The following is a 20,006-nucleotide window of genomic DNA, read 5'->3' on the forward strand; positions in this document are numbered from 1 at the left end:
CTCATATAATGATGATGACTGTCACAGATTTTCAGTGGCATGCCACATAACTGTACCCAATGTTACTGGAATGCAACTGACAAAGATATCAACATGGATCCCACTCGAATCCCCTCCATGCTTCTGGAGTCGCAATGCCATTGTCAGTTAGCAGACAGTTGCCTGATTGAAGGTGGTGCCAGGTAAAGACCTCATATAGACCTTTTATGCATTTGTAAGGACCTAAGTGATAGTCATCAATGCGTTAGTTTTTCTCATGTACGGTCGGAAAGAGGTATTATTTATGAATCTTTGGTCTTCTCTAGTTTCTGAAATACATGTATTGCTATTCTAGTAATAAATAATCAAAGAGTTAATTTTGATGCCTATCTGGCGTATTCAGATAACTTAAAAAGTCTGTAACATGCTGATAACATACACCATTAATGTTAATGTTCCAAGTTTTCTAGAAATCTAACTAATAAATGTTGCAAGACATAAAAGCCATTCTTTGGTGTAATACAAAAGTCAGTTCATGTCTCTCGCTCACACTCAAGAGAGAGAGAGAAATAGAGCTATGCACAATACTAGAAGATCAAGGCTCTGGTTCAAGAAAGAGATAAATATCTAAAGACCTTTTGAAAGAAGAGTGCGTTTTTTTTGCGAATACGGAGGGGCAACTAGTGTAGTATAGATGTGTAGACCAAATTTTTTTTAAAATTAAGGTGACTACAAAAATTATCCCATAAAACATAAAAGAAAATTTTTACCTCAGGTGCCTGCCCTTAATTGAAGATGAGGATAATAACGATGTCACAGTTTTTAATTTCAGTTTCTTGTAAGTCTCTTTTTTTCCATCAGAAAATAGGTGATGAACTGGTTGCGGGGGCCGGGGAAGGGAGGGGGAATTAACACACAGTTTGGTACACAGAGGTTGATACAGTGCAGCAAAAAGCTGGATAATCCAAGATGATTTTCCAAAAATGAATAAAACATATACAGCTGTTCAGCACGCCAAATTCCAACGAGGAAACGTAGCTACACAATTCTGCCATAATAGTACAGTAAATTCCAGAAAATTCACAGGCCACAGAAACGCAGTTGTCACTTCCTTGTAATATGCTAGCATTTAGTTTTGTTCTCTCTGCTTTCTACCCCGACTCTTTCTGCTGCTGCTTTTTTCGATGATGTTATCTGAAGCCTCCATCCACCCACTGTTCTTCTGTACAGCTTCTGAAGATAATAACAAAAATGGGAAAATTGGGATTTGTAAATTAAAGAAGGTTAATAGGCTTACAGATTAAAAACTAAAAAAAAGACTAAAAGAAGTCTCACACCACATATCTTGTTTCAGTTCTATGGTGCTTCTGCTTCTTCCCCATGTCTTTCTGTTTTCGGGTGTCTTTAAGCAAGTTTCACACATGGAAGCACAATTGATTCTGACAAGAGCTTTAAAAAAGTTGTGAACTGTGGAGGTAGCGATGAAAAGTGTCAATTTACATTATACAAAAGTAAGCACTTATCTCAGCACCTCTCCATTTTAAAACAAATCATATACAGTGGAACCTCGGTTAGCGAACGCCTCGGATAGCGAATATTTCGGTTAACGAACAAAAATTTTGTTAAAAATTTGTCTCGGATAGCGAACAAAATTTCGGATAACGAACAGCCACGTGAACCACACGTGACCAACCAGCATGTCATCATTCGCGCTCGAGACACAGTTACGATCGGTCGTTCCTTATCTGTGCGCATCCTTCTTATTTAGTGATTGTTGTGCTTTATTTTAATAAGACAATCCTCAACATGGCTCCAAAGAAGATTAAGACCAATTAATAGTAGTGAGGTAATGACAAGGAAGCGGCCAACAAATGAATTGAAAAAGGAAATGATTTCAAAGTATGAAGGTGGCATACGTCTGTCGGATATGTGATGTCGTATTACAGAAGAGTTTTACAAAAAAGGCAGAAGGAACAGACACTGGACAAGTGTTTTTCCTTCAACCTCAAAGCTACAGAAAAGGGAAGTCCCCCCGATTTTATAATGTCACGTGTGCTCATGGAGGGGGAATCAGTAATTCCACCTCTTCCTCCCCACACCAGCTTCCACCCACGCCGTCAAAACGCAAGTTTTCTGATGTTTAAATGCTTTCGTTAATGTTTTTATGTTTATTTAACTCCATTTATATTGCCTTATAACTGTTCTCATAAAAGTAAATACCTATATAGCCTGTAACTTTCAAATATTAGCGAGTCAACAGGGGCTGGGAACCAATTAAATCTATTTCCTTTCTTTCTTATAGAAAAAATTGTTTCGGATAACGAACATTTCGGATAACGAACAGCTTTCCAGAACGGATTAAGTTCGTTAACCGAGGTTACAGATACAGTGGGCTTCGGCTCACGCAAAAATTTGCATACAGTACACATTAAAAGTTTGGAGGACCCTTGCAAATTTGGGCGAAGAACAGATACAAAATTGGGTAAGTGTAGTGTCTGACATCGTAGCCCAATCTATTGTTGTTTGCTACAAGGTAAGAGTAACTTCCCTTGCACTGGTTTTTTTTTTTTCCTCATCAGGAAGAGTTCCACTAACCTATTTCCAAGATGTTGGTGACAGCGTAGTTAAAATCATCGTCTCAGAAACGTAAAGAAAGTGAGCACCCTAAGTACAGTGACCATAAGCTCATCACAGACGTTTGCACAGACTTCATGGCACAGAAATCTTGCCGTTTCTGACTAGACATTACAGTGCTTTGTGTGCCTGAAAGGCAGTTGAACAAAGTATGTAGATTTGTTGATTTTCTTTTCACTTTAAAGGGACCCCTTAGAAATCTGAAGAAGGGGTCACTAGGACCCCAAGGAATTTAGCCTTAGCAGAAGCCCTGTGTAACTTAATAATAATAATATATACTAATATTTATACATCATCACTTACTGCATATCATGGTCCGCACCTTTGAAAGCAGACCTTTCTCCTCTTTGGCCTTAACAGTTATAAAACCCCGTCGGTCAAGATTCGCCGCATGATTCTTTTCAGGCAATCCTTTGCATCCGTACCACCCACACAAGAGAGGCCTTTGATCTGCAAATGCATTAGAAAACAGTAAACACATCTGTCAAAAATATTCCACCTGTCAAAGGCAAGAAAGGGTGTAGAGAAAATATACATGGCTTTGATTATTGGTGCTCGCAAAACACCTAGTTAATACCGGTGCACTCCAAAAATTAAAATCCATATTTTAAATATCTTTAACGGTTTTTAAATATAGAGTAACAAAATAACATAAATATAGCAATTTAAAACTGTTTTTGAGTACCTAAAGTGAAAATTGTGACGTTAATCAACGTTTTTGTTTCAAAACGTACAAGTATTTTAAAAACAAATTTACACAATACCATAAGTCATATACCAAAGGTTTTGGGTTTTTTGTAAACTAGAGGCACTGATAAGAAAACTGATGCATAAGCCGTTTTGATATCTCAAGATTTCTAGGAGATATAAAAATTCAAACATGGTACCCCCCGACTCAGTGTGAATGTGGCAATTAAGAATTTAGAAAAGTGTTAATTTTATCAAAAGTAATGCTTATACCATATTCTCATATGCATCACTTTGTAGCTTATGCATTTCTAAACAAAACTGCAAAATTTTACTGCTGTAGCACAAGCCAATCTTGAGAAATATGTTTTTATAGTTAAGGACTGGTTGTCAAAAACGGCAAACAGAGAAATTCAAGCTTAAAGATTTTAAATAAATATATCTTGTATCAGATCATTTTTTAAAAATATATTTCAGTGTTTATATGCTACATTTGACATCCTACTATATAATTAAAGTCTATTCTAGTATGCCAGGACTATACTTTTCACCCTATCAGCTTTTGGAAACAATTAGTTTGTGTTCTTTTCTTTGTTTTCAGTGTCAATGTTAGAAAAAAAAAATGCCTTATGATCTGCTTGCCTACTTTAGATTAAGCAGTGTTTTACTTATATTCCATGCAAACTCATTTATTTTAATGGTCTGTTGTTCATTGTCACAGTATTGATAAGAGGTTGACATTTTTCATCACCACATAACCTAACTTATTGAAAATTCCACCAGGTACCCGATACTCAAGCATCTGTTTAGTTTTCATTTCTAAGTAATAGGGAACAAATAGTTATAGAAAACAAATGTTTATCGGAAAACTTGTCTAATTTCTTTTGTCACTAAAACAAGATGAGGAAAAAAATCCAGAAATGTTTAATATAATCGTAAAATATGTGTACTTATTGTGTGAAAAAGGCCGGGGGAGGGGGGGGGGGGGGGGATTGGTGTTTTACGCCGTGTCAGCAGCTAAGGCTATATTACGGCAAGCAGCCAGCCCTGTAAACAGATGCCACGTGCAGAGAAAGATCAGCGTGCCCGAGACGAGAAATGAACTCAGGGCAGCCAACCTTCACTGTATTGGTGACAGGCGCTAACAGCGCTAACCGTTGCGCCACCGGACCGCTAAAAAGGCCGGGGGAGGGGTGGGGGCAAGGAATGAATGAAAACATTTATGGATTCGCTAAAATAATTTGTCGGTATGTCACAGTTCTCCGTTTCATTATTATAAGTAAAACTTTGTAACGCTTTCACTCGTAAATTAGATGATATTCAGCTAACTATGCATCGAACGAAACCGAGTTGGAATGAATCAACAAATGTCAGCCATTTTGGAGACGACGGAAGTGCTCATTGTTAGGGTTACGAACCAATCGGATCATGTCGTTTGAATTTTTTCACCGGAAACCACTGTATAAGCCAATGGCAGTACACGATATGAAAAAGGGTGACCTGGTTTAGTTAAAAATAGTATGCTATAAGTAGCATTGGCCTTTGACTTGAATAGTGAGCTAGGGGAGAGAATGCTGGTTCAAACGGTATACAACATGTCGGCCTTCGTGCGATCGTCGCATGCGTAACCAAGGCTCAAACAAGAGCCATTTTCAGTATTAGCACGAGGCTTGGAGATAAAATTAGTTAGGGCAGGTGTGAAAAATGATTTTATTTAGCATCAAAACATACATTTTTCAACAAAAACACCCCGGAATCTGTTTTATTATATGTTAAAGTATGCAAATACGGTGTTATCTCAAATTTGACCATGACACCCCAAAACCGCTATTTTCCCGAGGCGCGGTGTACCTTAAACCATACACAAAATGCTCAACATTTACATGCCTACACAAAAAACCCCGTAGAACCTTATTTCTGCCAAGAGTCTGCGATATTTCGTCAAACATTTAGTTATTGCATTAGCAGGGTCAGACCACATGATGTTGATAGCCTGAGACTTGGATGTTCTCACTGCATCCCTGCCTTAAACAAATTGGGAAAATAAAACAGCGGGCACCTCTTTCACAAAAAGCTGACAAGAATGTTTCATTCTCCAATAACCATACAAGTTATAAGGCTGAAACCTTTTGAAACTGGATTTACAATTTAACTCTCGTAATGAATCATGTTCTTTACTTCCATAGCAAAGGCACTTTCGGTGGCTAGGTTTTTCAGTTTGCCAGAGTCCACTCTCTGCTGACTTGCCTGTTTTCCTCGCGATCAACCTAGTTTCAGAGAAACTGCGGCTGTCACAAGAGTGTGGTCACTGACGTCTGCTCCTCTGTAGGCTCTAACATCTTGAAGCGAGCTCCTCCATCTTCGGTTGATGATGACATGGTTTATCTGGTTCTTTGTGATCCCATCTGGTGATGTCCACGTTGCCTTGTGGATGTCATTGTGTTGGAAGAGTGTGCCTCCAATTAGTAGGTTGTTTTCTTCATTAAAGTCTGCTAGTCTCTCTCCGTTGTCATTGATGGTTCCAATTCCATGCTTGCCCATGACATACTCCGTGCAGGCATTGAGATCGCCAATGACGAGCAACATAGCGTGGGCTGGAACACTCTCTGAGGCTGCCTGGAGCTGATCGTAAAAAGCATCCTTGCCTTCTGCCTCGAAGTCATTTGTTGGTGCATAGCAAGCTAGCACTGTCAGCTTGGTGTACTTTGAATGGAATCTTGGAATTTTTTTTTTTCTTCTGGAAAAGGGAAAAAATCATACGCCCCAGTGGGTCAAACTGCCCTGTAGCCTAGACGTCTTCAATGGTTTAGGCATCCTTGCAGCCCTAACAGCTCCTGCCAGAGTGCTGGAGCAGGTTTGTCTTTGCTTATCAGAGCAGTCATATGATTCAGCATATCTTTTGCTTCCTGCAGAATCAATTTTTAGTCTGTCCCTTGTTTAAGAATGTGCTGGACTAATGCTGCAACAGCATGAATATCGCACTGTGATTGAAAGTGGACGATTCACTTTTAAATACTTTGACTATGGGTGAACAAAGCCTATCAATGGTGGTTGTGAAGCGGTAAGTAATTCTTGTATAACCAACACTATCTGCGACATCAGATTCTGAAAGGGAATTCACAGCAAAATGGAATCGGCAAATTGTCTGTATTACCTTCGTTAGACACTCCCTGGATACCGCCTTCTACTTCTGCAGTTTGAGGTCTGTCTCCTCTTGTACTCTTTGCAGAGCATCAATATGTTGACCATTGGGGTGCTCATGTGATGACGCCAATATTCTGGTGGTTAGTGCATTCACCTGTGGGCATAAAAGGTTGTTTATCACTTTTGGTTGTAGTAAGTCTGGCAGTGGTAGAGTCTGATCGAGTATATTAATATTAATAAGTGAACATTTAAATAACAAGTTTTGAAAACTTAATAATTTCTTATTTAAAAGATTGAAGAATAAAATAGTAAATAATTCCTATGCTATACAAATTATAATATCAATATTTCCCTCATGAAAAACTAAAATGAACTGTTGAAAGGATGAACTGGGATTGCCATGGCTATTGTTAAACGACCAATCTCATTTTATGCCTCCAGACCACAAAAATCCTAATTACTGGACTCGTATAGATGGTCCATTAACAGCACTCGGACATTTTCAAAAAATTACAATAACGGGAATGTGTGCTGATTTTGTCAGGTGTTCTCCAAACCTATGAATTCCTTGATCTCTGTTATTCTATAATTCAAGCAAGAAACATCTGTTGTTTCAAGATTTGGATTTCAAGATAAGTGTTAAGAACTGCTTGTCTGACAACCAAATACTCATTTGAAAAGGCAATTTCTTTTCCAAGTTATAAAATACATCATGAAAAATGACAAGCACTGTTTTACCACACAATATTGTGCAAATTTTACATGAAAAATCAGTCTGTTTACGGAGACCACAGAGCATTTAGATGTTAATATGGCTGTATGTTCCAGTCTGTAACCACAATAAACCCAAAGCAAGGTCTATGTGAAAGACACTGACAATATCCCAAAGCTTTTTATAAAAAATAAATAAGAACAATACTTTTAAACTGTATCAATAGCCGGAACTAAAACAATATTAACCAGGCTGATGCAACATCCAATCTATGAATATATATATAAATAACAATGAACAAACAGTATAAGTACCTCTTTGAACCCAAAATGCAAACATCACATGGACTCCAGGTACACCTATCTGGCAGAGTTTCCTCCTTCACATCTTTGTCATCTTACTTGGTGGCCAGTCTGCTGCCATCTTTGTGTGCTGAAAAAATAAACTATCATTCATGAACCCTTCCCAGAAAGGCTAACTTTTTGTCTTCATGGGAGTAGGTTAAACTTTTGACTTTATCTGTCATATTAAGTCCAGAGATTATGACTGCATATGCTTATGTCAAACTTGTATACTCAAGGAATTATGGTGAATGAAGGAAACATAGTAAGCTATCTGTTCAGCTGACATGATTGTGCTGACTGCACTTTACTTCTCTGGTATGCAATGTTATGATGCCCTAGAAATAAAATGTTATTAAAAAGCTATCGTCCATGAAGGAAATTTTAAGAAAATGAAACACAAACAAATATACATCATAAGGAGACATAGGCGCTTCGGGAAAATAGCGGTTTTGGGGTGTCGTGGTCAAATTTGAGATAACACCGTATTTGCATACTTTGACATATAATAAAACAGATTCCGGGGTGTTTTTATTGAAAAATGTATGTTTTGATGCTGAATAAAATCATTTTTCACACCCGCCCTAATTTTATCTCCAAGCCTCGTGCTGATATCGAAAATGGCTCTTGTTTGAGCCTTGGCTACCCATGCGACGATCGAGCGAAAGCAGACATGTTGTATACCGTTTGAACCGGCATTCTCTCCCCTAGCTCACTATGCAAGTCAAAGGCCTATGCTATCAATAGTTTTCGAGTTATTTTTAACTGAACCAGGTCACCTTTTTTCGTATCGTTGACTGCCATTGGCTTATATCGTGGCTTCCGGTACAAAAGTTTAAACGGCGTGATGGTTCGTAACCCTAACAATGAGCACTTCCGTAGTCTCCAAAATGACCGACATTTGTTGATTCATTCCAACTCGGTTTGCTCTTGACGCATACTTCGACGAATATCGTCTAATTTACGAGTGAAAAGAATAAATCTTGGTGTGATAAACATTCTCAGAAGCTGTAAAAGCGAAATAAAGCGACTTCACAGCGAAATAAAACGAGCGTTTGGAAATACCACGTGTCAAAATGGCATAATTTTATCTCCAAGCCTCTTGCTGATATCGAAAATGGCTCTTGTTTGAGCCTTCGCGATATTTCCATCCCAAAATCCTTTTCGTACACACTTTTCACAGCCACAATGACGTTTCACTTGCTTTACAAATGCACGAGCAGGTGCATCACAGAAAAAGAAAGACAAATTAAACCGTACACACTGAGGGATACCTTCTAGTTGCACCTGCCCCTGCTGTACTTCTCTCATATCCCTTACAAAGTCTTGTAAAAACATATTAACATCTTTGCTATTTCTCTCCCCCCCCCCCCCACAGTAAAAGCCAATTACAAAAGGGTCAGTTTCTACCGGACTGCTTATTCTCCCCAGAATAGGCCAAAACTGATTGCACGAGGAATGAAAGAGTGGCAGACCATCAATATTTACTTGCAGGAATATGGAAGGAATGACATATCCATGATCTGATATTAAGTATTGCACTTACTGCTGTGATTTAGACAGATATTCAATGAGAGTAGAACAAAGTGAAAATAATATCCAGAACTATTTTCTACAGATCTGATGTTTAACTATTGGGGGGTTTTCAAGTGTTCTGGGATCCTTGGGGAGAGATGGATGGTAATTACGTAGAATACACAGTAAACGAGACAAAGCACTCGGTCTAATGTTACATTGGCTTGCCCAGAGTGCTAAATCCTGATACAAATCGTTTTCTGAAATGCACTCGATCGCTATTCTGTAATAATTCAGTGTCACTGTCTGATTCACACTTCTTAATAATCAAGAAAATAATTCCATTCCATCTGTTTCGTTTTGATCCTGATCTAGATTTTGCGAAGCTGAAACCGATGGCGTATGGATGCTAACAGCTGATGAAATATTGCCAGATAAATCGTAATTGCAATTTATTTGAGGAAATTCTGACACGTCCAAATTCTCTGCATCATCACTTACGACTAAAGAATCAAATTGCAAGGGTTCAAAACTGCTGAGCCCTACTTCTTTCCGGAAAACTTTTTGCATTTATTGCTTTCGTGTATTTCTTAACTTGTGCTCTAATCCTTCTCTGAGCGTGGTGTTCTGCATTGACTTTGTACATGGTTGGAATTAATAAATATATGTATAAGTTATATAAACTTACTGTATTCTCGAACTGTCGAAATATTCTTGCAATTGATCGCTGGAACACTTTTCCGCTCAGTTTCTGGAGAACAAAATGGCGACAACAGTTTAAAATATGGCGCCCTGCTCGCCGTGTACGTACGCCATTGGCTAAAAGTAGTTGCTATTAGCGGCCAGGGTCGCCGTGTACGTACGCCATTGGCTGAAAGTACTTGAGGTTATTTGGAGTTCAGGCAGGAAACATCTGTCACAGTTAACGCGCATGCGTGAGTAGCGTAGATCCAGTTAGAACCAGTCCTTCAAGGGCATCTGGGTTAAAATTTAGAGCCTTGAATACTCGCCTCTCAATGCCGCTAGCGATAGAATCAAATATCAAACAATTGAAAAAAATATGTCTTAAATTAGGAACAAAATCATACTCACACAATTTTTTTAATGTTCCTCACGCTATTGCCTCTAACTCGTAGGTAAAGCTTCCACTTCCACTTTTCAGTCGTTGGTCCAGCCGGTTGATTTATTTTTCGCTACGTCGCAATGAAGTGAAAAACATAGTGCACCAAAAGTCCATGCAAGCCCCTGTACACAAGTTGTGAACAGTAACATGCAAGAATGCTCTCCAGAGAACCGTCGTCTTCAGCTTCTTACGATGAAATTTAGAAGTGAAAGCCACACTGTCAACATTAGTTATTATAATTATCTTCAAATTTATTGTCGTGTTGCGTGTAACTTCCCAGCGTGCATGGGCTTTGGGTGTTTGAACGGCCCCTATAGGGAAGTGAGACTTTGGGATGGGAAGCGTGTAATTCGATCCTAAATTGACGCGTCCATCGCGCTTTTTTTCTTCAGCCGCTCTCGATTTGGTAGCCACGTGATCGTGTCGCATCCTTCCACCCGCTGTTACCCTCCCCCCTCTTTCGCCATCGCCGCGTGTACGGGTCAGAGGAAGGTCAGATCGGCCGGTTGTACGTACGTTGACCTGAGCGCGGACATTTTGAACTGTACGTCCATCTTCAAGTGAAACACCGCCGATTTCTGAAGTAAGTCTTAATAAAGTTAAGTGAAAGATGCCATTAAAACAACTGTACTTTATAACAGTGGATAGTCATGAATAATTTATGATCATATATAAGTATTGTAGTGCTTTTTGTGAAATGTTTCACGTGTTGTACCCGGCAGGTCTCACACATACATCCACTGGCAACTCGCTTTTACATGACGCTGTCTTCTATATGTGCTGTAGATAATTTAAATGGTTTAACCATATCCTTCTTGTTGTAAATAATCAAATTGCTTAATCGTATCTCTTGCCTACTAATTGCACGTATTTACTAATTACAGAAACGAAATGTTGAGCGCGAATACGATTGGCAGAAGCAAGAGGACAGTGCATGATGGGTTCAAATCAACTAGTCAAGAGGTAAAGTACACACACACACAATCTCTCGTATTATTGATGATTAACTTCGAAGTTGAAATCTATGACATGAACTCATTGAGTCATGCTTGAAATTCGTCGTCTGCTTTCTCAATAACAGTGGTGCGGCGATTACCAAACGTCTTGGTGCATTCTAGGGGAAAAGCAACAAGACAATCACATTGCTTTCTGAACAACTAAAATTTTGGAAAATTAATGCAAAGCAAAAGAAAGAATTTTATTTTTGTACTTATACACTTTGAAATTAAAACAAAATGTATTAAATCCAATGCTATGCAATGAACTTTGTCAAAGTCTGTCATTTTTCTAACAATCACATATCTGATCACATATATTTTCTTTGTCTTTAAAATGCTGCATGCCATTTTTTCAGTTTATTTTACATGATTTACAAAAAGAACTAATTATAACAATCTTTAATTGCAGATCACACTGACTAGGTCTGGCTCAGTGAATTTTACCAGTAAGTTTATTTTGTCTCCCTCTATGATTTCATCAGGATCACTATACAAGCACGGGTTTTGTGTTTTTAGTGGTCTACATGCACATCCTTATTATATCCATCTAAACATTTTCTGTTAATTAAAAAAATTGTCAATAGACTTACATCCATAGTTTTGTTTTGTCATTACTTTAAAGACTAAAAGTAACATTTTGATTTCAAATACATTTTTGAACAGAGTTCTCAGCAAAGTTGATGAGCAGAGCAAAACACTACAGAATGTAGTTCACAAACTGAATCAGGTCACCCTGCTTCTTCAAAATATGGGGAAAGAGGAGCTGATGAAGAAAGGAATTAGAACAAAAGTGGTATGTCATTTAAGTATAATGTGTTAGTACTAGACACCTTTTTTAAATGTTACCTTTAGCTTTAGCTAATATATCAGTTAATATGTATGTTATGCTTTACAGTCTTGATAAACCATTTAACAAACAGGCAGGCATAGCATCGGCTTACAGGTTAACTCTCCTGACAAGAATGTGTGGTCAGTGTAATATTTGCATTAAAAATAATACACATTTTATGAAGTACAAATAATGTAGTATTTTATATGCATAGATTTTATTTATAAAATAATTCTGTCACTTGCTTTTCATGGTGTCAAAATGAGCAGTCTGTGTGTCTATTAACTATGACCACTAAAATTGTTCTACTTTCATAAAGAACAGCTTTGATTAAACTCCTAATTAACTTGGTGATTTGAGTCACTTAATGCCATTATTTTCTCTGAAGTCCCACTAGGGTTTATTTAAGAGACTGGGTCTGGTTTGTAGCTATATTCATCATGCAACCATTGATCCCTCATCAGTGGAGTAGGGTTCAGCATTATATCTTAAACTTATCCAATCCAGTGAATTAATTTATTTCGCATTTGTATTGTAGTATTTTACATGGTGGAAACAACTAAAGATTTTTTTTTAACAGGTTCAGCACCTCTCGTGCACGGAGAATTTTAAAACGGCTGCTATCTTCAGAGTTGGCTCAGTGGAACCAAAGGGAAAAAGTTTCCAGTCACTTCAGCTGAGAAGTATATTAATTGGTGTGTAGTTTTTGTTTGGTTTTGATTTCTTTGAGGTGTACGTCAATATGAACTTAAAAGGACAAGTTTCCGAACAATTTAAAAAAAAATAGTGAATCTAAGTATTATTTTCTCTACATTTACAAATTTATTATTGTGTACAATAGCATTTAAGTCTACCTTACAATTTCTATTTGTGCACAGCTGCAGTCCAAGAGACATGGATTGAGGAATGATTCGAAGGGTGATGCCATCTAATGGTGAGTGGAATTACAAAATGAGTTTGTCAAGTTAAAATTATTAATGTGAGCATTGTTTTTATTCTTCGTGGATTTATTCAGTAGGCCTATTTACTTTACTTTTTGTACTAAAGATTAATTGGTTACTTTCAGATATTATCCAAAACTTCTTATACACACAAATGGCCATCAAGACATTACCGTTTAAAAATCTTTTTATTCCACTCTTGTTCAAGTTCTTGTAATCTCACTAGTAATTAGTAGATTTATGAAAGCTTTAACTCTTTCTTTACACAAGGCTAAAGGCGGTCAAACCCCCCTGTACGCATGAATTTAACCTTTTTCAAAAAATTATTAAAAAATAACTAAACAAGATAGAACAGAAATTTAAATTGATTATGACAGATCAAAATGTGTAGAAGTGGAACAATTTTACCGTAATCTTGCTCGTGAACTCACTTTTATGATAATCCAACCAAAATTAGGTATATTATGTGAAGTTTGGAAAAAAATTTTTTTTTTTTTACACATTTCAAACAAAAAATTCGGGAGCAGATGAAAACCATTTTTACACCATTCGTGGTCAAATTCTCCTTCATCTGAAGCAGGAATATCCTCTGGGATGTTCTTTCTTTTGTTATTCGACGTTTCAGATGCATGATGTTCGCAATGTGTACCATCGAAAAGGACAGGTAGTGTAGAATATCGGCGAGACTTTCGTTCAAACGTACGTCCTTCGTCATGTAAGGGAGATAATTGTGTTCATAAAGGCCTAAACTATCTTATTTATTAATTTTTTCTTTTAAACCACGAGCTGTAAAGGCCTAAAAAAAATTACAACAATGCATAAGCCCAATGTAAATACTGCGTAACAAGTGAGCAGGGCAAAATCGGCCACCCATGTTGAGTGCATAAAGAAAGAGTTAAGCTTTCATCTATGTGAGAGGTAACGTTCTACTTACATAGCAAAAATCAAAATATGTAAATACATTGTAACTTTTTTCTTTTCTTCTACAGGGATTCCACCACTCATGGATCGATTTTTGGTGTCATATTTTTCTATCTTTTATGTAAATTGTTTGACTTTATGTTATAAATAATTATTTCAAAAATAACTTTCATGGGGTAAAAAATTATTGACTGTAATTTTTATGTAAATAATTGGATGAATGCTTATGTTCAAAAACAATTTTAATGCTTTAAATAATGTAAACTGTTAAAATAGTTTTTTGGTGTAAATAATAAAATTGTTTAATGATATCTCTTGCCTACTATTTATGCGTTGTGAGGAAACGAGATTTTGAAAAGCTGTTGAATGTTTTCTTCATGGTGTGCAAGCCTGTGTACCAGTGTAAGTAAAAGTGAGAAAGGGTGAGGAATGCAGCAAGAGGGGAGTGGGAGTTGGGAGTTTGATGGGAAAACACGACTTCTCATGGGAGATCGGTGGGTATGCAATGGTTTTTTCGTGGGAAGGTGGGTGGGTCTTTCGTGGGAAAACATGGCAACCCGTGGGAATTCCCTACGAGGTCCCCTTAGGGTCCCGCTTCCAAAACCCGAGAGGGACCCAACTTTCTTCCCGAAGAGGTCCCATGAGGGACCCAAGAGTTCTTGCAGGCTGGGTTACTGCATGCGACTCCCCATGAAGCACGGGGCCGCAACACCTTTCCTTTAATCATTTCAAATTGAAATATTTAAAAGTCTGTTCATTTAAAGGCTGATATCTTCCCACCTTGGGGAAGTGAGTGGTATCGCCCGTGCGAGGGAAGGCAGTCAGTACACGTGGTGCGGACCTCTAGTGCAGTCGTCTTCATGCATTACTTGCTGTAGGGTCTGAGCGCTGAGGTGAAACGACTTCTATCTGAACACAGTGGCGTAGGAACCAGGGGGGCAGCGGGGGCAGCCGCCCCCCCAAGGAAAATACAGGGGGGGGCAGGAATATCCTTTTGCCCCCCCAATATTTGAGACGTAATTCCTCACAAAGAGCAAAGAACTGAAGAAAGGTAGAGGAACGTAGAGAGGAGACGGTCATCACCGTCACAAAAGCAGGCCCTGAGGCAAGTGGAGGCTCTAAAACCTCTGACGATCAGATCGGGGACAGTCCGTTGGTATTGTTTGCCATGCTAATTGCAGGCTGTGTTGAAGCCTGAGCGAAGAAAGCAGCCGGACAGTACATCGGTACATCGAGTGTGGTCTCCCTCCCCCCTGCCCCATAATGTGACGCCTTTTCTTTGGCGGTTTTCGTTTGACCAACATAAAACATCCCCCACCCACTCGCTGTCACCCTAAAATTATCTGCTATCGCTTACAACCAAAGTGGCCGCACTGGCCATCGGGAACACAGAATGCCAGTAACGAATTAGTTGCATAGCAATACCCCAGTGAGTCTTGCCAATCAGACAGGAACCCTTACACTTTGTGAAAAGCTAGCGAAGCATGAGGAAGGCAAAGACTCCAAGTCCCTATATTGGTAGTTTTCTTTAGACAGAGAGACTGGTATTATTGCTATCTACGACTCAGGGGAAGTGCATAAGTAACATTTCTAAAACTACACAAGGGCACTCTTTTATCATCAACGACTGTGGCTGGTACTCAACATAAGTTATCTGTGTTATACTGTTTGGTTTGTATATATGTGTCCGTGTTTTGGTAGATGGCCATAGAACGTGTCGCATCGCTGGCTCAGCACCGTCGGGTAGCGAGGAAGGGGATGGCCCTGATGCCATTCCCACCCTAGTTTCGTCCCCTGGCCACGGTGGTCTGGCCAGTTTATGGCCCTTAATTACACGGTAGCCTTGCGTCCCTTCCTCTCTGGTCTCTTTGGTTCTCTTTGGGGTGGATGGAGCTATTTTCCCACGGTGTGCGGACACCGAGTTCAGGTATAGGGCTGTGCCTCTTTGTAACGTGTATTATCTCGCGGACGCTGGGCCTGTGGGTAGGGAAAGGTTTTGGAGGTTTCTCGAAGCCTATAGAAACCTGCCACACAGGTATATGTGGACTGGGAAGACGGCAGGGCGGAGAGACCTGTGCCCGTCTCTGGGAGTAGTCGGGGGTTTGCCACGTACTTTGTGTACTGTCGCTGGAACTGCCGTGGTGTCTAGAAGAGGGTTCCAGCAACCATTTTCCCCGCGTTTGTTGTGAGATAGAACAAAGCGTGTCACGAGCCACTGGGTGAGTAGGCTTAATTAATCTTTACCTTTGTTTTTCCACCCGATGGCTACCCTGGCCAGTATGCAGACGTGTACGGTGTGTGACCGAGTGTGACTGCGCGGCCTGTGCATGCGCGCATGTGTGCATAGGTGTGCACGCGCTGGTGTATATGTGCAGAGCTGGAATGCTGATCGTTGCTGTCACGGGGGTTTGGTGTTTTCTTTTTTAGGTATAATGTTTGGTAGCCGGGGAGTCATTCTTTAATTTGTTTTTTCTTATTTAATGCTGCTTTGCCTTTTAACAATAAAACAGCATGTTGTGATGCTACCACTGTGTACGTGCGTGCGTGCAGTACCCCCCCCCCCCATCCTTTTTTACGTAATGTGCGAGTGCGAACGCCGTTAACTGTCAGCAGGGAGTTTGCCCCCCCAACGCCGAACATCTTCCTACGCCACTGGAACATACTGTCAGAGTTAGGACTGAGTGTATTCTCCACAAACAAGCAAAACTAGAATATATAAAGGAGAGAAGAATGAACAGCGATAGTAATGAAACAATTAAAGGCCTATTTGCTTTTTTGACTGTTTATATGTCCGTTCAACAGAAGAAGGTACTTGCAAGCGAAAGCCAGATCTGTTGCCTCACAGCGACATAAATGATGGGAGGTTTGCCTTCCTGCAAAGTTTCCATGAGTTCCTATTCACTGGCAGCGGTTTGTGATAACTCGAACTGGTGTGTTCAGCAAAGCTGAACGTTCAAAGATGTTTTTGTCGCATCAGACATTCAGAGGTTTGTGCATGACTATAAAGGCCTTTCCAGAAGTCACATGGTACCTCCATCAGAATCCATGGTGTTCAGTTTGTTCTTAGTAACAAATTTTGCCTAGATCCTCTTGAAACATACTTTGGGAGGCACCCTCAAGTTTCATATGCACGTTCACCGAACCCTTCTTTAATGTCATCACGCCTTGACCTCCGTGGCGGAGGCTCCGCCGAACCCCTGAGACCGACTCACCGAACCCCTAGGGTTCGATCGAACCCAGGTTAAGAACCACGTGCTGTTCTAGACCGATCCGTGGTTTTAGAAGCAGTTAACGCGGAAAATTCGTCTGCAACCAGTCCAGCAGAGATATGCATGTCGATCTGCGCTTTATAAATGTTCTTCGTGTGGCAGGGACAAAACGAAAAGACATGAAGCTAAGAATAACGCTCAGATTCAATGCTGGTTTGACGAGATATTATTTACCAACTTCTTTTTCCACCAACCCCTCTTCCAGACATTATTTGGCAGATTACTCGATCGCAGGCTCGCAGCAGGTTTTATCTACTGTATTCCAACACAAATATTATTTGTTCTTAACATTGTACATGACATTAAAAACCAGGACATACATACCCCTCCCCGATCGATCCGGCCCGCCTGCTGTCTCTGATCGGCCCGCTCGCTGGCCTGCCCGCCAGTATATATAGTATATATACAGTATTGGGTAAATCTGAGTTAACTATATTAGTCCGGCCCTCTAAAACCATCCCAATTTTTCATGCGGCCCCTTCACCAATGAGTTCAAAACGGTGTTGGTATAGATGGTGAGAGCTCAACACGCTGCAAGCTTGCCACGGCCATTGCTTTTCGTTTACAAAATATGAATTAAATATATTCATAAACTATACACAAAGTGTTGTTGAACTGGTCGCCATTGCAGATACCATAATCGTCTAACGATAATAAGGAAACGTATAGCTATAAGTTTCCTTATTACTGTCAGACTATTATGGTATGTGCAAGGGGCGACTACTGCCAGTACCGTCCATCGCCCACTTCCGCATATTAATCGGTTCCCCCGCCCCTTGCTGGCAGTACGGCCACGGCAACAGTAAGAAAATGGCAATGGGCAAAGGGTTTCGCGTTTTTCATAAAATACCACCGGACAGAGACACCCCATACAGTGTCATAATGGAATCCAAACAACTGGAAGAAACCCTCATGTTCGAATCCGGTGCGGTGGTCGTATTGTGTAAGTGGTTATTCTGTCACTTCTCATAGTCTGAGAGATGTTTGATGCAGACAATTTTAAATAGCTGGAAACTATATAATTCTTCAGTGTGTCATGTAACTAACATCTCACGCGTTCTTGCAAAACCAGTGCAATTTACATAAGTTGCATTCATAGATAAGATGAGATAACACTTTATTTATCCCAGAGGGCAATTCAAGAGAGCACAAAAAATACCACAACATATTTATACAACATTTTTATATCCGCCAAAAAAACTCATACATTCATTGTTCAGGCAGCCCCATTTATTTGCACACAGTAACATTCAGACGTCGCACGGTCAAAACAACAAAGGACAGCCTCAATCTGTTGGTCCTGCATGCAGGTACACAGAATCGGCGGCCCGATGGGAGATAGAAAAATTCGCCCGACACGACATGCCTGTCATTGCTAAAGATTTCAGACATTTTCAAAAGTGTCTGCCTGTTATATAGAGTTTGAAGAGCACTCTGGGCTGTCCCAATGACTTTGGAGCAGGTGGATACAACAATATGTAAGCTGCTCTTGTCCTTTGCCAATAAACTGTTGTAAAAACAGATACACGAGTGCAGCACGCTCTTTATGTTCGATCTATAAAAGAGCCGAAGAAATCGCTGGTGGACAGAGAAAGACTTCAGCTTCTGGAGAAGGAATTAAGAGGTGCTGTTTAGCCTTCTTCATGACAGCTTGAGTGTTGGTATCCCATCAAAGTCTCTAATCAAGGAAGGTGCCCAGGTATTTAAAAGAAGATAGTTTCCACCTCCTTGTCATGAATGACTCTTACAGGACTGGGTGGAGAATTCCATCAGAAAGCAGAGACAATCTCTTTGGTCTTATATTAAGATCTAAGAAATTGTCATTGCATCAGGAAATAAATTCATCCAAAGCTACACCACGGCTATCCATTGGCCTGCTGAGAAAAGAGAGCAGTGCAGTGACATCAGAGAATTTCTTGAGATATTGATCTTCATAGTTATTGCAACAACTGTTGGTATACGGAGTAAACAGAAGTGGGGGGAAAAAAACAGCCTTAAGGTGAACCGGTGCACGTGATAAAGTCGAAAAAAGCGCCGTTGACAAGTACTGGTTGCTTCCTGTCAACCAAAAAGTGAAGGATCCTTGACACTAGCTGATAGTCAGAGGAAAACTCATCAAGGAGTCTTCTAGCTGTAATATGTGGTTGGTGTCGAAAAGTGAAGTCAGCAAACAAAAGTTGTGCATTGGCATGTGGATTATCCAGGTATTTGAACAAAGTATGGAGGATAAACAGTTTAGCACCATCAACACTTCATTTAGACTGGTATGCAAATTGCAAGGGGTCAAGACATTTGTTAGTGACATTTAGAATCAGTATTTTGATGATTGTCTCTAATACTTTCATGACCAATGATGTTAAGGCCACTGGTCTAAAATCATTAAGATGATGACCTGAAACTTTCTTTGGAACTGAAGCAATGGTAGACAGTTTTCAGGCAGCAGGGATGGAGAGTGAATCCACAAAGCACTGAAATAGATGTTGGAAAATTTCTTCAAGTTGGAGCACACAGAAATGTAATGTTCTTCCACAAATGCTATCCAGACCTGGAGCCTTGCAAATCTTTACTCATGGAAACAGCTCTACAACTTGCTCTTGACAAAATCTTAACTCTCTGAACAAGATAAAGAGAACTGAACACATCTTTGATGTTCACGGAGAAGTCATGTGTCTCGAAACAAGCAAAGAAAGTATTAAGAGACCCTGTTGTCAATGCCTGAGATGGAGATATTCTTGCATCCCTGACAAGCTGCTTGGATGTTACCTGTACCAAACTGAGACTCTATTTTAGTCACATTTTTCACCCTGGCCTAATGGAAAGCATAGTTCTTCATTGTTACTAACAAGTTATTTAAAATGTTTTTGTTAAAGCCAGTGAAAGTAAACAACTTGTTTTTATTTAACAGCATATGCA

At 39.6% G+C, this 20,006-nt stretch overlaps 1 protein-coding gene and 1 long non-coding RNA gene across 6 annotated transcripts in view; one reads left to right on the plus strand and one right to left on the minus strand.

Moving 5' to 3' along the window:
- Positions 1-621: 621 nt before the first annotated feature.
- LOC112560386 lies at positions 622-10,250 on the minus strand. 5 transcript variants are annotated; one of them, XR_003098521.1, is made up of 6 exons: positions 10,105-10,250; positions 9,701-9,763; positions 7,471-7,588; positions 6,455-6,598; positions 2,917-3,063; positions 622-1,212 (listed from the first exon to the last, which is right to left on the minus strand). It is a non-coding gene; the product is annotated as an uncharacterized LOC112560386 (long non-coding RNA). The 5 variants fall into 5 exon arrangements; XR_003098525.1 differs by lacking the exons at positions 9,701-9,763; positions 10,105-10,250 and adding an exon at positions 9,044-9,062; XR_003098523.1 differs by lacking the exons at positions 9,701-9,763; positions 10,105-10,250 and adding an exon at positions 8,277-8,500.
- A 7,563-nt stretch (positions 10,251-17,813) lies between these two features.
- The window catches only part of LOC112560387 (synaptojanin-1-like), a 31,074-nt gene continuing 28,881 nt past the window's right edge, over positions 17,814-20,006 (plus strand). The window contains 1 exon segment of the mRNA XM_025232220.1: positions 17,814-18,036. Coding sequence (XP_025088005.1) covers positions 17,904-18,036 — 133 coding nt within the window. The 5' untranslated portion in view covers positions 17,814-17,903.

This window comes from Pomacea canaliculata, linkage group LG3, assembly GCF_003073045.1.
Source record: "Pomacea canaliculata isolate SZHN2017 linkage group LG3, ASM307304v1, whole genome shotgun sequence".
In the NCBI taxonomy this organism is placed as follows: Eukaryota; Metazoa; Mollusca; class Gastropoda; order Architaenioglossa; family Ampullariidae; genus Pomacea; species Pomacea canaliculata.